The sequence below is a fragment of the Hyla sarda genome, chromosome 3 (assembly GCF_029499605.1).
Source record: "Hyla sarda isolate aHylSar1 chromosome 3, aHylSar1.hap1, whole genome shotgun sequence".
NCBI classification, from domain to species: domain Eukaryota; kingdom Metazoa; phylum Chordata; class Amphibia; order Anura; family Hylidae; genus Hyla; species Hyla sarda.
Window position 1 is genome coordinate 267,890,497 of NC_079191.1, and position 15,300 is coordinate 267,905,796.

The 15,300-nt window shown below is 44.2% G+C and overlaps 1 protein-coding gene and 1 long non-coding RNA gene across 6 annotated transcripts in view; one reads left to right on the plus strand and one right to left on the minus strand.

Moving 5' to 3' along the window:
- The window catches only part of LOC130362321 (2-aminomuconic semialdehyde dehydrogenase-like), a 137,720-nt gene that overhangs the window by 113,939 nt on the left and 8,481 nt on the right, over positions 1 to 15,300 (minus strand). The window contains exons 1-2 of one of the 4 annotated variants that reach the window (XM_056566591.1): positions 13,531 to 13,898; positions 7,939 to 8,004 (exon numbers count right to left, since the gene is read on the minus strand). In XM_056566591.1, the coding sequence (XP_056422566.1) occupies positions 7,939 to 8,004; positions 13,531 to 13,573 (109 nt within the window). In that variant the 5' untranslated portion in view covers positions 13,574 to 13,898. Of the gene's footprint in view, positions 1 to 7,938; positions 8,005 to 13,383; positions 13,504 to 13,530; positions 13,899 to 15,300 lie in introns of those variants that run through there. The other 3 variants (XM_056566590.1, XM_056566595.1, XM_056566594.1) reach the window with 3 other exon arrangements.
- The window catches only part of LOC130362322 (uncharacterized), a 99,407-nt gene continuing 97,902 nt past the window's right edge, over positions 13,796 to 15,300 (plus strand). For both annotated transcript variants that reach the window (XR_008891359.1, XR_008891358.1), the window contains exon 1: positions 13,796 to 13,921. This is a non-coding gene — a long non-coding RNA (uncharacterized LOC130362322). The remainder of the gene's footprint in view (positions 13,922 to 15,300) is intronic.

Here is a 15,300-nt window from a genome sequence, read left to right on the forward strand (position 1 = left end):
TATGTGAATCAATATATAATTTGGAATGTCTTTTTTTCTTACAAGCAGAGAGCTTCAAAGTTATAAAAAAGCTAAATTTTCTAAATTTTCATGAAATTTTGGAATTTTTCACCAAGAAATGATGCAAGTATCGACGGGAATTTACCACTAACATAAAGAAGAATATAAGTACAAGCATCCCAGAGTTATTAATGTTTAAAGTGACAGTGGTCAGATGTGCAAAAAACGCTCTGGTCCTTAAGGCCAAAATGGGCTCGGTCCTCAAGGGGTTAAAGGGGTACTCCGGTGGAAAACTTATTTTCTTAAATGAAGTGATGCCAGAAAGTTAAACAGATCTGTAAATTACTTCTGTTTAAAAATCTTAATCCTTTCAGTATTTATTAGCAGCTGTATGCTACAGAGGAAATTCTTTACATTTTGAATTTCTTTTTTGTCTTGTCCACAGTGCTCTTTGCTGACACCTCTGTCCGTGTCAGGAACTGTCCAGAGCAGCATAGGTTTGCTATGAGGATTTTTTCCTGCTCTGGACAGTTCCCGATACGGGCATCAGGTGACAGAAGAGAGCACTGTGGACAGGACAAAAAATAAATTAAAAAGAAAAGAATTTCCTCTGTAGCATACAGCTGCTAATAAGTACTGGAAGGGTAAAGATTTTTTAATAGAAGTAATTTACAAATCTGTTTAATTTTCTGGCACCAGTTGATTTAAAAAATAAATGTTTTCCACTGGAGTACCCTTTTAAGTCCCTGGCCGCGTAGTATGTTACTGATGGTAGCTTTTGTTACTTTGGACCCAGCTCTCTGCAGGTCATTCACTAGGTCACCCCGTGTGGTTCTGGGATTTTTGCTCACCGTTCTTGTGATCATTTTGACACCATGGGGGGGGATCTTGTGTGGAGCCCCAGATCGGGGGAGATTATCAGTGTTCTTGTATGTCTTCCATTTTCTAATAATTGTTCCCACAGTTGATTTCTTCACACCAAGCTGTTGCCTATTGCAGATTCAGTCTTCCCAGCCTGGTGCAGGTCTACAATTTTGTTTCTGGTGTCCTTCGACAGCTCTTTGGTCTTGGCCATGATGGAGTTTGGAGTGTGACTGTTTGAGGTTGTGGACAGGTGTACAGACCAAATGCTTATTTTCCACCATAATTTGCAAATAAATTCTTTAGAAATCAGACTGTGATTTTATAGATTTTCTTCCTCATTATTTTCTCTCTTTAAGTGGGAGAACTTGCACAATTGGTGGCTGACTAAATACTTTTTTGCCCTACTGAAGCATGCACACTGATTTACTCTTTGCCTGCAAGTCTCGAATGGAGATCTGTCCTTTTGCCCAGTGTAGATAGTCACTAGAAGCAGCCAGCAGTGACACAAAGAGCACAAGCACAATCACAATTCAAGATCCCCGGGAAGAGATAAGGATAACATTGATCAATGATTCTGTCGCTTGACTGCTCATGCCTGGATCTCAGGCACTGAGTAGTCATTCGGCGATCGGACACGCAGGAGGAAGGTAGGCACCCTCTCCTTGTGTCTGACAGCTGTTCGAGATGCTGCAATTTTGCTGCGACGGTCCCGAACAGCCCGCTGAGCTAGCCGGGAGCCGTTTACTTTAACTTTAGACGCGGCAATCAACTTTGAACACAGTGTCTAAAGGGTTAATAGTGCGCAGCACCGCGATCAGTGCTGTGCGCTATTAGCCAGGGGTCCCAGCCTTTGTTAGAGGCCGGGCCTGACCGGCTATGACGTGGGGCCATGCCGTGGTCCTGCGATATAGAAAGGGAGCGGACTCAGGCGCACAGGTACGCCCTGCGTCCTTAAGGAGTTAATGAGATGACTGATCGATGTATAACTGCCTATGTACATGCAAACATTGTGTACAAGGTCAGAAGTGTTGTCATGAGGACATATGAATGAGTGTGACCTAGCAAGCACTTTTTCTTCCAATACTAAGGTCCTAAAATGCCTACAAAATCATGCAGAGAAAAAACATAGCCTACAGAGTATTCTATTACATCAATCGTCCTTCTTTAAAAGGGTTACTCCGTCCCGATACATGCTATTTTCTGTCTGATCACCAGGGGTCCAGCCGCTGGGACACCACGCGATCTACAAGCCAGTGCTGTTGCGTTTCTGTGTTCATAAAGGCAGCAACGCCGGCTCGTAAATCACAGGGGGTCCCATTTATCTCTATCTGAGTGAGCGTGACGGCTATGTACTAGCCATCACGCTCCCTCCCATAAACATTAATGAAGGAGCCATGGCGTGACATCATGAACACGAAAGCCCAAGGCTTCAGTGTTCATAAATGCTGCAGTGCCTGCACAGAGACCGCAAGGGGGACCCCCCTGCGATAAGACATGTTATCCCCTATCCTTTGAGGGAAGGGGTACCCCTTTAATACGCATAGACACTATTTAAAGGGGTACTCCAGTGGAAAAACTTTTTAAAATCAACTGGTGCCAGAAAGATTTATAAAATTACTTCTATAAAAAATTCTTAATCGTTCCAGTACTTATCAGTTGCTGTATGCTACAGAGAAAGTTGTGTAGTTCTTTCCAGTCTGACCACAGTGCTCTCTGCCGACAACTCTGTCCGTGTTAGGAACTGTCCAGAGCAGGATTGATTTGCTATGGTGATTTGCTCCTACTCTTGACAGTTCCTGACACGGACAGAGGTGTCAGCAGAGAGCACTGTGGTCAGACTGGAAACTACTACACAACTTCCTCTGTGTATACAGCAGCTGATAAGTACTGGAAGGAATAAGATTTTAAATAGAAGTGATTTACAAATCTGATTAACTTTCTGGCACCAGTTGATCTTAAAAATAAATTTCTACTGAAGTACCCCTTTAATGGGGCAATTTGGCAAATACATACAAATTAGAAAACATATGGAAAAGAATGTAGCTGGAGGATCAGACCGCAGAGTATTTGCAGTACATTGACATGTATAAGAATAATGTAGAACACTTGGAGACGAGTGGAGTAGCAATGATACCTTTATTGGCTAACTTAGAGCCTATAGTTTGCGGGCTTTCAAGAGCTCTTAGGCCCCTTCATCAGGCATGGTAACATGTCTGATGAAGGGGCCTCAGAGGTCACGAAAGCCCATAATCTATAGGCTCTAAGTTAGGGAATAAAGGTATCAATGCTACTCCACTCAATTCCTATATTTCTAAGGCTAACACGGTACAAACTCATCTGATTAGAGCACTTATAGACACTAAAAGGTAACAAATATTGAATGAAGGTTAATGGCACAGTTAAAATAAAGGAGAAATGGAGTGGCTCTTGTTCCAACCACGCCCAATATAGACCTGGGCTGCCCAATCAGTACACTTATACCCACGGTGCACAAGGAAAATGTATAATTAATAAGAGGAATGTTGGGGCTCAAGGTCAAGGATTTAAGGACATAGATATGAATAAAATATTTGAATAAATGTATTCTATAAATAATACATATATGTACAGGGATACCAATAACTCACAGGGCCCTTGTGTAGTTATGGTAATCACTGAATGTAGAAATATAATATAAGAACTGATATAAAATGGTATATAAAAAGGTAATAAATAAAAAAATAATGATAGGACCACATATAAATATTAATATTAATAATAGCCTATAGCAATAATAGCACAAAGTCCAATGATCAATTAGTCCTGCAATAAATTCATCCAGAGAATTGTCCCAAAATCGCTGATGTAACAAATCAGATTGCTGTATCCTATAGCAACAGTCAGAAGGTACCACTATGTAACAGTCTGTGTGGTATAGTATAGGTATGCTTTAGATATGATTTAGATGAATAATGACTGTCACTGTGTTTCCATGTTCAATGATATAACCGGCATATAGGAAATATATCTTTAAACAGTTAGTAGATGATGCTAATTGTAGCAAGTGGCAAGGGATACTCGTATGCTCACCGCTCCAGTGGTAACAGATGGAACAGGCTCACCGCTCGGGCATCGGTCTGTGAAGGGCAGGTACCGTAGTCTGCATGAGATACTGCAATCTCTCCTGCAGTCTATTGTGTGATCCGATGGTATGCCTGTGTGGTACGATGTCTATCTCAGCAGGAGAGAACGGCATCGGAGATTCGGCCGCCTCCTAAGCTGGCGGCGTTAGGTAGCAGTGGGTCCCAAACACGGGTGCTTCAGCATTTCCACTGGCGATGCCGGTCACGTCCTCGTGGCTAATGACCGCGCACACGGGACTGGCGTTGTGGTGGAAGGTAAGGTGGCAAAGTCTGTGGTTGGCAGGATATATATGGTGGTGGTCTCAGTGGTCAATACTTCTAGCTGGACGCGTTTCAATAGCTTCTCAGTATTTTCCGCAGCAGCAATATATATACTTGCTGCTGCTGAGGATAATACTGAGAAGGTATTGAAACGCGTCCAGCTAGAAGTAGAAGTCATTATTCATCTAAAGCATATCTAAAGCATACCTATACTATACCACACAGGCTGTTACATAGTGGTACCTTCTGACAGTTGCTATAGGATACAGCAATCTGATCTGTCATTTGTTACATCAGCGATTTTGGGACAATTCTCTGGATGGTTTTATTGCAGGACTAATTGATCATTAGACTTTGTGCTATTATTGCTATAGGCTATTATTAATATTAATATTTATAGGTGGTCCTATCATTATTTTTTTAATTACTTTTTTATATACCATTTTATATCAGTTCTTATATTATATTTCTACATTCAGTGATTACAATAACTACACAAGGGCCCTGTAAGTAATTCGTATCCCTGTACATATATGTATTATTTATAGAATACATTTATTCAAATATTTTATTTATATCTGTGTCCTTAAATCCTTGACCTTGAGCCCAACATTCCTCTTATTAATGGCACAGTTACTTTACTTTTTAAATCCATTTAAAGCTATACATGTAAGTGGAATCTGTCATTTCTATGAGAAAATAGAGGTTCACTATTAGCCGATTCTAATCTGCCTGTATCCAAAGTCTAACTCACCTGTCATAGTAGTTATTGCTGAAAGGCTATGCCAAAAGTACCATATTACTGTGATATGCACAAATGGCTCAAGTAAGTCACAAAAAAATGCCACTTTCCCATCATATTTATTTGAGGATTACAATATAGGAAAGAATGCAGGGTGGTGTCAATAAGGTTATAGCTTCAGTTGGAAGTAAGAAAACTAACAGAGGTGGCAGAATTACAAGAAAACCCATATATATGGTGACAATTTCCATCAACAGCAACACGCCCTATTGTTCAGAAAGTACTGAACGTCACAGAGGCTAAACAAATACAATGGATTCTCAAACTGTGGGTTATTTATGGTACTAAGCAGTGACAGAAAGCATGGCAGAGGGGACATCTCTGCTCCCTGGCTTGGCTACAACTGCAGCAGAAATAGATTTAAAGGGGTACTCCGCTAATGGGCAACTTATCCCCTACTAAAAGAATAGCGGGATAAGATGTCTGATCGCAGGGGTCTCTTTCTTGATCGCGAGGGTTTTCTTTAGATTGAGGAAAAGATGTCTAGGGCAGTGGTTCTCAACATATTAATCCCCTTTTGCCATTATCCCTCTCGCGCGCGCGCGCCCCCCCATCCATCTTAACGCCCTTGTGCCATTATTTCTCTCTCCCCCCCTCCAATCCCCCTGGGCTAATATATATGTTGTTCACATACAAAACCCTCCCTCCCTTCCATACACTTATTTCTTACTTTACAGGTTCGGATACCTGTTCTGGTGTACAGTGTGTCCAGTGTGGCCTGTCCAGGTAAACAGCGCTTCCCAGAGTCCTGTTCGGCAGGGCAGCACTGACGTGTGGCATCCTCCTGTGCTGTGCGGCACATTCGCGCAACGTCAGGGGAGGTCACACGTCTCCCCAGCAACCACGAAGCTCCCGTACAGTAGCTCCGGCTGCGATACTATACAGGGAGCTGCCGCGGCCATTCTCCGCTGTGCGCTGACAAATACTGGTCAATATATGGCTGGTATTTGTCAGGGCATCGGCGTACCCTCGCACAACCGGTTGAGAAGCCCTTTAATCATTGTACTTATCTGTTATTTCTTTATATATCAGGGATGTGGAATTCCTGTCACCCGACGCCCGGGACTAGCAGTTTTGGGCGCCAGGCAGGTGAATTTGTCCGGCCCTTAGCAGGGCCAGACCTGGCAAGACGTCAGGACCTCTGCAGTCTGTATGGAGCGGGCTGCCGACTCCTGCCCGCTCCATACTCTGCAGCCCCCGGCTGTAAAAACCTGTGTCCTCCGAAGCAGAGCAGGGGAGATGAGAAGCTGTGTACAATATTTGTCTTCTCTCCCCTGCTCTGCAGACGTGCGGCCTCTGCCTTCACTCCCCCCAGCTGTAGCTTCGGAGAGCTGAGGGGAGGAGGCGCGTCTGCGCTGGGAGATGCATGCGGCGCTCACAGGGGAGTATGGAGCGGGCTCGGGGCTCCTGCCCGCTCCATACTCTGCAGCCCCCGGCTGTTCTCAGTAGCCGGGGGCCGCCGCTAATAGCCAGCATGTGGCGATCGCCGCGGCTGGCTATTAACCCTTTAGATCCCCGCTGTCAAAGCTGACAGCGGCATCTAAAGGGAGATGTGAATGCTCCCTGGTGGGCTAGTGGGGCGGATCGCCCCCCCCCCCCCCGCAGCGCGATCGCAGGTGGGCGATCCACTATGGAGGTAGCCGGAGGACTTACCTCTGTTCCCTGCTGTCCTGGCTCTGTCATTGATAGATCCTGGCTGGACCAGGCTCTATCAATGGATCACAGAGCACACAGATTAATAGAGTTCAATAGAACTCAATTCATCTGTATGGGGAATCTAATGATTCCTCCTATAAGTGTAATTAAGTGTTAAAAAAAAAAAAAAAAAAAGTTTGAAAGACACACATTAACCCAGTGGTCTTCAAACTGTGGCCCTCCAGATGTTACAAAACTACAATTCCCAGCATGCCAGGACAGCCGTTGGCTGTCCGGGCATGCTGGGGGTTGTAGTTTTGCAACATCTGGAGGGCCACAGTTTGAAGACCGCTGCATTAACCCCTTCCATGTTAACAGTTCAAATCACCCCCTTTTCCTATATAAGAACATGCAAACATAATACAAATAAACATATTTGGTATCGCTTCGTGCGTAATTGTACAACCTATTAAAATATAACATTATGTATCCCGTACAGTAAATGTAATAAAAATACCAAATCACAGATTTGCAATTTTTATAATATCCCAGAAAAAAAAAGTTAAAAAGCGATTAAAAAGTCAGATCAATACCAAAATGGTACCGATACAAAAAACAGATTATGGCGCAAAAAATGAGCCCTCATACAGCCTGGTATGCGGAAAAAAAATAAAGCTACAGGGGTTAAAAAATGGCAATTAAAAAAATTTGAAAAAGTTCAGAATTAGTAAAACATGACGTAAACGATACAAATCTGTTATTGCTGTAATCAGGCGCCTAAAGTATAAAACTAACAGGTTACCTCAACCACAAGGTAAATGGCGCAGAAAAGAAAAACCACCAAATCTGCAAAATTATCTTTTACTATTTCAATTTCACTTCCCTAAATATATATATATATATATATTATATATATATATATATATATATATATATATATTTGGGTTCAGAGAATATGTTATTGAAAAATTAAAAGATATCCTTATAGTAGGTAGTTATGGCTATAATAGGGCGAGGAGGAAAAAATGAGTGCGTAAAAGCGAAAATTGGCCCGGACAAGTGGATCGTCACGAGGGACATGTAGATTTTGCTCCATTTTAGTCCCGTGGACAAGTAGTTTTTTTTATAAAATTTCCACACCCCTGTATATGTTTCTTTTTTGTTCACACCAATAATGGAAGGATTGGGCTAATAGTTTCCGCAGGTGATTAACACTAGTCACTTGTAGGGACACAAAACAAGGTTGAAGTGTACCTGTTGCTGGTGAGACACCATAGTCATCCTCTACCGAGTGTCCATACATGTCATCATCTTCGAAATCTGGAACAAAAAAAAAAAAACACATTTGAGACAGGCCAGGTCTACATAAAAGGAGAAGTAAACGCTACGTACACAGTGAGCAAGTATAATGTTTATAAGATGGATTCACAAACAAACCGATTACTAGAAATTAAGAAAGAGGATTCCTGGGGCAGAATTTCTCTTTTTAATTTGGCTGCCACCATTTTAAACAATAAAGGAATTTATTCTGATGACAACCCCCAGAATGCTGGATAACCCCTTTACCAACCAATGATGACATATATTCAGCATGGCCACCTGTAAATCTGTATATCATGTAGCTATGAATCAAGCTCACAAGCTAAAAGTTAACTCCTAAAATGCTTGCAGCAGTGAATTGACAGGAGTGGCATATACTTGCACTCTGCCAAGGTACCACGGTATCTGTAGGCCTTCTGAAGACCACCATGCCTGCCAACCAGCACAGTACTGATTTAACATTGCTCTGTAATGATTGACAGCGGGTTTACCCGCACTAAACCCAGTACAAAGGGTTATAATGTGGGTGCACCAGATTACAATGAGGTATCCCTTACCAAGATCTGCCCTTGAGTTTTGGGGATACACTCTATTAGTCACCATTACTAATCTTAAAATGGCCGGCTTTGTGCAATGGAGGCTTGAAGCGCCATAGCCAGCATCCCTGCCTCCGACCCTTCAGCACCAAAATGTCCACCGACCTCACGCTCACATTGCCGAAGGTGTCCCATGAATAGTCATGAGGCGAGTGTGAAAGGGACAGTGGCAGGGAAGCTGGGTTTATGCCTGGTCCCACCTCTACTGCCCCTTGTTTGCACATTGCTGGTAGTTGTCACTGCCTGCTGGGAGTTGTAGTGCTGCACCAGCTACACAGCCACAAGTTGCAGATCACTGCTCTATAGCACAACCTGCTGGGAGTTGTAGTTTTGGGTCAATTTCAGCTTTTGGCCAAACGCTTCCTAAATTTTCATTTTGGTGCATCACAAAATATAATTATACTAAAATGTAAAAGTGGGCGGGGCAAGACATTTTTGGGTTTGGTTTTCTGCCAAGCACATCCTGAATTTTCAGTTTTTGACTCAAATTTTCATTTCAGTATACCACTGTTTTTTGGGAGATTGGCTAAGTGAATAATTGAATTCTGCACCGGCATAACGCGATGTGTCAAGGGGTCACACATCTCATGCACAATCCTATACATAGAAGTGCCTGCACAGACCGCTGACATATCTTGGCTAATGCCGAATTGTAAGCATCTCTATTAGAGATGAGCGAACTTACAGTAAAATCGATTCGTCACGAACTTCTCGGCTCGGCAGTTGATGACTTATCCTGCATAAATGAGTTCAGCTTTCAGGTGCTCCCGTGGGCTGGAAAAGGTGGATACAGTTCTAAGAGACTCTTTCCTAGGACTGTATCCACCTTTTCCAGCCCACCGGAGCACCTGAAAGCTGAACTCATTTATGCAGGAAAAGTCATCAACTGCCGAGCCTAGAAGTTTGTGACAAATCAAATTTATTGTAAGTTCGCTCATCTCTAATCTCAATGTATAGGAGCATGTAGGATCAGCACCAATAATGCAAAAAAAAAAATAAAAATCTAAGTTTGTATGCCGGCTCTCTCCATATGTCCACGCTTAAACATTTCTCAATGTCGTATTTCACACACATTGGGGGAGATTCATCAAAACCTGTGCCGAGGAAACGTTGCCCAGTTTCTCATAGCAACCAATCAGATTGCTTCATTTTTGACAAGGCCTCTGAAAAATGAAAGAAGCGCTCCGATTGGTTGCTGTGGGTAACTGGGCAACTTTTCCTCTGTGCAGGTTTTGGTAAGTCTCCCCGAATTCCGTGTAAAGATTTCTGTGTGGAATAGCAGGGGTGACCTACAGTGCTTAGTAGGGCTGGGCGGTATACAGGTTCATACCGAATACCAAAATTTTTGTCCTGCACTATATGAATTTTTCCCCATACCGCAATACCGGTTTGGCCCCTCCCCCTCGGAAATTAATTATCATCCCAGCGCAGCGCTGTCCCCACATCGGGGAACCAATCATATGTGACCCGCCAGCGCTGTTCTGCCCCCAATTAATTATCATCCCAGCGCAGCGCTGTCCCCACATCGGGGAACCAATCATATGTGACCCACCAGCACTGTTCTGCCCCCAGTTAATTATCATCCCAGCGCAGCGCTGTCCCCACATCGGGGAACTAATCATATGTGACCCGCCAGCGCTGTTCTGCCCCCAATTAATTATCATCCCAGCGCAGCGCTGTCCCCACATCGGGGAACTAATCATATGTGACCCACCAGCACTGTTCTGCCCCCAATTAATTATCATCCCAGCGCAGCGCTGTCCCCACATCGGGGAACTAATCATATGTGACCCGCCAGCGCTGTTCTGCCCCCAATTAATTATCATCCCAGCGCAGCGCTGTCCCCACATCGGGGAACTAATCATATGTGACCCGCCAGCGCTGTTCTGCCCCCAATTAATTATCATCCCAGCGCAGCGCTGTCCCCACATCGGGGAACCAATCATATGTGACCCGCCAGCGCTGTTCTGCCCCCAATTAATTATCATCCCAGCGCAGCGCTGTCCCCACATCGGGGAACCAATCATATGTGACCCACCAGCACTGTTCTGCCCCCAATTAATTATCATCCCAGCGCAGCGCTGTCCCCACATCGGGGAACCAATCATATGTGACCCACCAGCACTGTTCTGCCCCCAATTAATTATCATCCCAGCGCAGCGCTGTCCCCACATCGGGGAACTAATCATATGTGACCCACCAGCGCTGTTCTGCCCCCAATTAATTATCATCCCAGCGCAGCGCTGTCCCCACATCGGGGAACTAATCATATGTGACCCGCCAGCGCTGTTCTGCCCCCAATTAATTATCATCCCAGCGCAGCGCTGTCCCCACATCGGGGAACCAATCATATGTGACCCACCAGCACTGTTCTGCCCCCAATTAATTATCATCCCAGCGCAGCGCTGTCCCCACATCGGGGAACTAATCATATGTGACCCACCAGCGCTGTTCTGCCCCCAATTAATTATCATCCCAGCGCAGCGCAGCGCTGTCCCCACATCGGGGAACTAATCATATGTGACCCGCCAGCGCTGTTCTGCCCCCAATTAATTATCATCCCAGCGCAGCGCTGTCCCCACATCGGGGAACTAATCATATGTGACCCGCCAGCGCTGTTCTGCCCCCAATTAATTATCATCCCAGCGCAGCGCTGTCCCCACATCGGGGAACTAATCATATGTGACCCGCCAGCGCTATTCTGCCCCCAATTAATTATCATCCCAGCGCAGCGCTGTCCCCACATCGGGGAACTAATCATATGTGACCCGCCAGCGCTGTTCTGCCCCCAATTAATTATCATCCCAGCGCAGCGCTGTCCCCACATCGGGGAACTAATCATATGTGACCCGCCAGCGCTGTTCTGCCCCCTGCCCCCAATTAATTATCAGCCCAGCACTGCGCTGTCCCCATCAGGGTAAATTCTCACATATCACTCGCAAGCGCTGCCAGCCTCGTCGTCCTGTTTTTTTGCGGTAGCCGGCGCTGACACTCTATACTGTACGCCCAGGCTTCCCTGTCAGTCCGGACCTGTTTCCTGGGGATGGGAACGTCGGAGAGCCGTCAGCCTATCACCGGCCGCAGCGTTCCGCCTCAGCCGGTGATAGACTGAGCCCACTGTCATGTAAGAAGCCGGAGGCGGAACATCGCTGCACCGGTGATAGGCTGACGTCTGTCCGACATTCCCATCCCCAGGAAAAGCGTAAGGCCGATGTAGGAACGTGCATTAAAGTTTATTTTGTTTATCTTTTGCAGCCCGGGCATAGGGATACAGCGTACAGTATAGAGTGTCAGCGCTGGCGGCCCGCAACAAACAGGCGGACAAGGAGGGAAGCGTTGTGGGTGATATGTGAGTATTTCCCCCGATGGGGACAGCGCAGCGCTGGGCTGAAAATTTTGTGGGAGGGGGGGGGAATATCATTATATACCGCGGAACCGCCATAAGTTACAAAAATACCGTGATACACATATTTGGTCATACCGCTAAGCCCTAGTGCTCAGTAGCTGTGCAGGGTCTGTCATGACACCACAGTCATATATAGATGAATATTCCCCATTATGATTGGGCCATAGCTAGATGTACGTGGTCACATTCTTGTAGATAGCTATGAGGGTAACATATGCCTAGGTGTGTTCTTCTGCTGCACCAGAATATGACTGGATATTGCATCATTTTATAAAGATACGTACGACTTCTAGTCATGATCATTGGGGGTCTGGGTGCTAAGGCCACCACCAATTACTAAGTGTTTTCCAAACAGTGCGTCTCCAGCTGTTGCAAAACTACAACTCCCAGCATGCCCGGACAGCCTTCGGCTGTCCGGGCATGCTGGGAGTTGTAGTTTTGCAACAGCTGGAGATGCCCCATTTAGAAAACACTGCGCTAAAGCAAAGAGGCTGTTTTAGTAAGCCAAATTATAAAACTAAGGATGTACCACTTTAGCAGAAATAATATGTATCCTTCTCAAGTCCATTGACAGGAAAGTGGATGAGCAGCTCACAGCAACCAATCACGCTTTTGCTTTCATTTTCCGAGTAGCTTCCTGATTGGTTAAAGGGGTACTCCCGTGGAATTCTTTTTTTTTTTTTTTTTTTTTTAAATCAACTGGTGCCAGAAAATTAAACAGATTTGTAAATTACTTCTATTAAAAAATCTTAATCCTTCCAGTACTTAATAGCTGATGAATACTACACAGGAAATGGTTTTCTTTTTGGTACATAGAGCTCTCTGCTAACATCATGACCACAGTGCTCTCTGCTGACATCTCTGTCCATTTTAAGAACTGTCCAGAGTAGAAGAAAATTCCCATAGCAAACATATGCTGCTCTGGACAGTTCCTAAAATGGATAGATGTCAGCAGAGAGCACTGTGGTCATGATGTCAGCAGAGAGCACTGTGTTCCAAAAAGAAAAACATTTGTTCTGTAGTATTCAGCAGCTAATAAGTATTGGAAGGATTAAGATTTTTTTAATAGAAGTAATTTACAAATCTGTTTCACTTTCTGGCACCAGTTGATTAAAAAAATAAAAAAGTTTTCCATGGGAGTACCCCTTTAACTAGCACTTTTCCCTGCATCTCCTATTAAAGTCTATGGGCTGAGCAGCTTTATTTAGTGGTCACATCAGGAACTTTCTATAGGACTAAGCAAAGAAGTGATCACATGACTCATCATACTGTACACCACTGCAGCAGGCTGATAACAGTTAACACTAGATCACGTGTACAGTAGGTGATTATAGTGTAGTAGTGGGCCAAGCAATGACTGGTTAGAATGACCATAACCTATAAGGATGTACAGAGGAGTGTGCAGTGTGGTCTCCCCCCCTAGACTATAACATATGGAAAGGACCATCTCCCCGTGTGTCTATAACATATGGACTGGACCGGCCGCCGCAAACACGGGCTCCTCCCACTCGCGGAGTCTCTCACCCTCATCATAGTTGTACCCGCGCACATTGCGGTGCCGGGCCATGGCGGTCGCCGCTTACTAGGCTCTCGTGCCCTCACCACCTGCACATCTTCTTCCTTTACCACGCTGGCGCCGCCACTCTGACACGGCAGCCAACGTCACCGTATGTGTCCGTAGCGTATGGAGCACGCCCGTCACTAGAGGCCGAACTGTCCACGACACGTTCGGTAACATCCGGCTTTTACATTAACTGTGTGGTGATCAAGGCGGTAGCCATTTTATCGAAGACCACAGTATTATTTCCCACTATGTCTACGGAAATCCTCGGAAGACAGGAGGAGGTGAAGGATTGTCAGACTGACGTACAAGCACGTAACCATAGAGTGAACGTTTTTTAACCAACTTTATGAAGTAAACAATGTTAAGTTGTTGGTTTATAATAAATAGTGCTCGGTGGACGCTGTAATGTGACTAAATCAGTGTTTCCCAATCATAGTGCCTCCAGCTGTTGCAAAACTACAACTCCCAGCCTGCCCGCAAGAGGTTTACAAGTAGCAGTGTTTAGCAGGTGGCATGGCCTACATTTGTGGCTGTGTTCACACTACTAAACACTTTGTGGTACGTGTCGGCATATTGCCTGTAAGATATGCCAACTTATAAGGTGGCGTAACTACACAGGACTAGTGATGAGCGGCATTGGCCATAGTGGAATTCGTGATATTTTGCGTATAGATATAGACGAATATTCGTCCTATATTCGCACATTTCGCGTATTCGTTAGATTTGCATATGTGAATATTCGCATATTCGTGTATTTGAGGAAGAAAACAGTGAGGGGGTGGGCAACTTTACTATTGGTTGCTAGGGATGTTGTTGATAACCTCTGACAAGTGTATTTGCATCATTCTAATTGGCCCACAGGTGAAAAGAATTAATATGTGAATATTTACATATGCGAATATGCAGAAAAATGTGAATATTCATAAGCTCGAATATATAGCGAATATATTCTCAATATTCGCGAATTTGCGGTATTCGTGATAAAAATTAGAAATGCGAATATTTGCACCCAACACTATACAGGACCTGTTGAGTTAAATGGAGGAAACGAGATCTAGCAGGCAGTGTCCTGAAGTAACAGTATAATGTGCAAATAAAAAACAACAACAACCATGGGTTGGGGAGAGGGCACTGCCAAGTTGAAATAAGTGAATAGAATTACTCCTCCAAGGGGGTGTGAGGATTATGGTCACAGTTCTCAAACATAGGGTTTTGCCACTCTCCAGTTCCATTTAAAATGGATCCAATAAAATCAATAAATTCCCTACATTTATTATCATAAAAGTTGTACAATGCAAACCCTTTTCTGGGTATATTGTCATGGATGTAAATGTTGGCACCCCTGAAATTTTTCTAAAAAATGATGTATTTCTCACAGAAAAGGATTGCAGTAACACATGTTTTGCTATACATATGTTTATTCCCTTTATGTGTATTGGAACAAAACAAAAAAAGGGAGAAAAAAAAAGCAAATTGGACATAATGTCACACCAAACTCCAAAAATGGTCTGGACAAAATTATTGGCATCCTTTCAAAATTGTGGAAAAATAAGATTGTTTCAAACATGTGATGCTCCTTTAAACTACCCTGGGTCAAGTTACAAGTGTGGGCAATATAAAAATCCCACCTGAAAGCAGATAAAAAGAAGAGAGAAGTTCACTTAGTCTCTGCATTGTGTGTCTGTGTGCCACACTAAGCATGGACAACAGAAAGAGGAGAAGAGAACTGT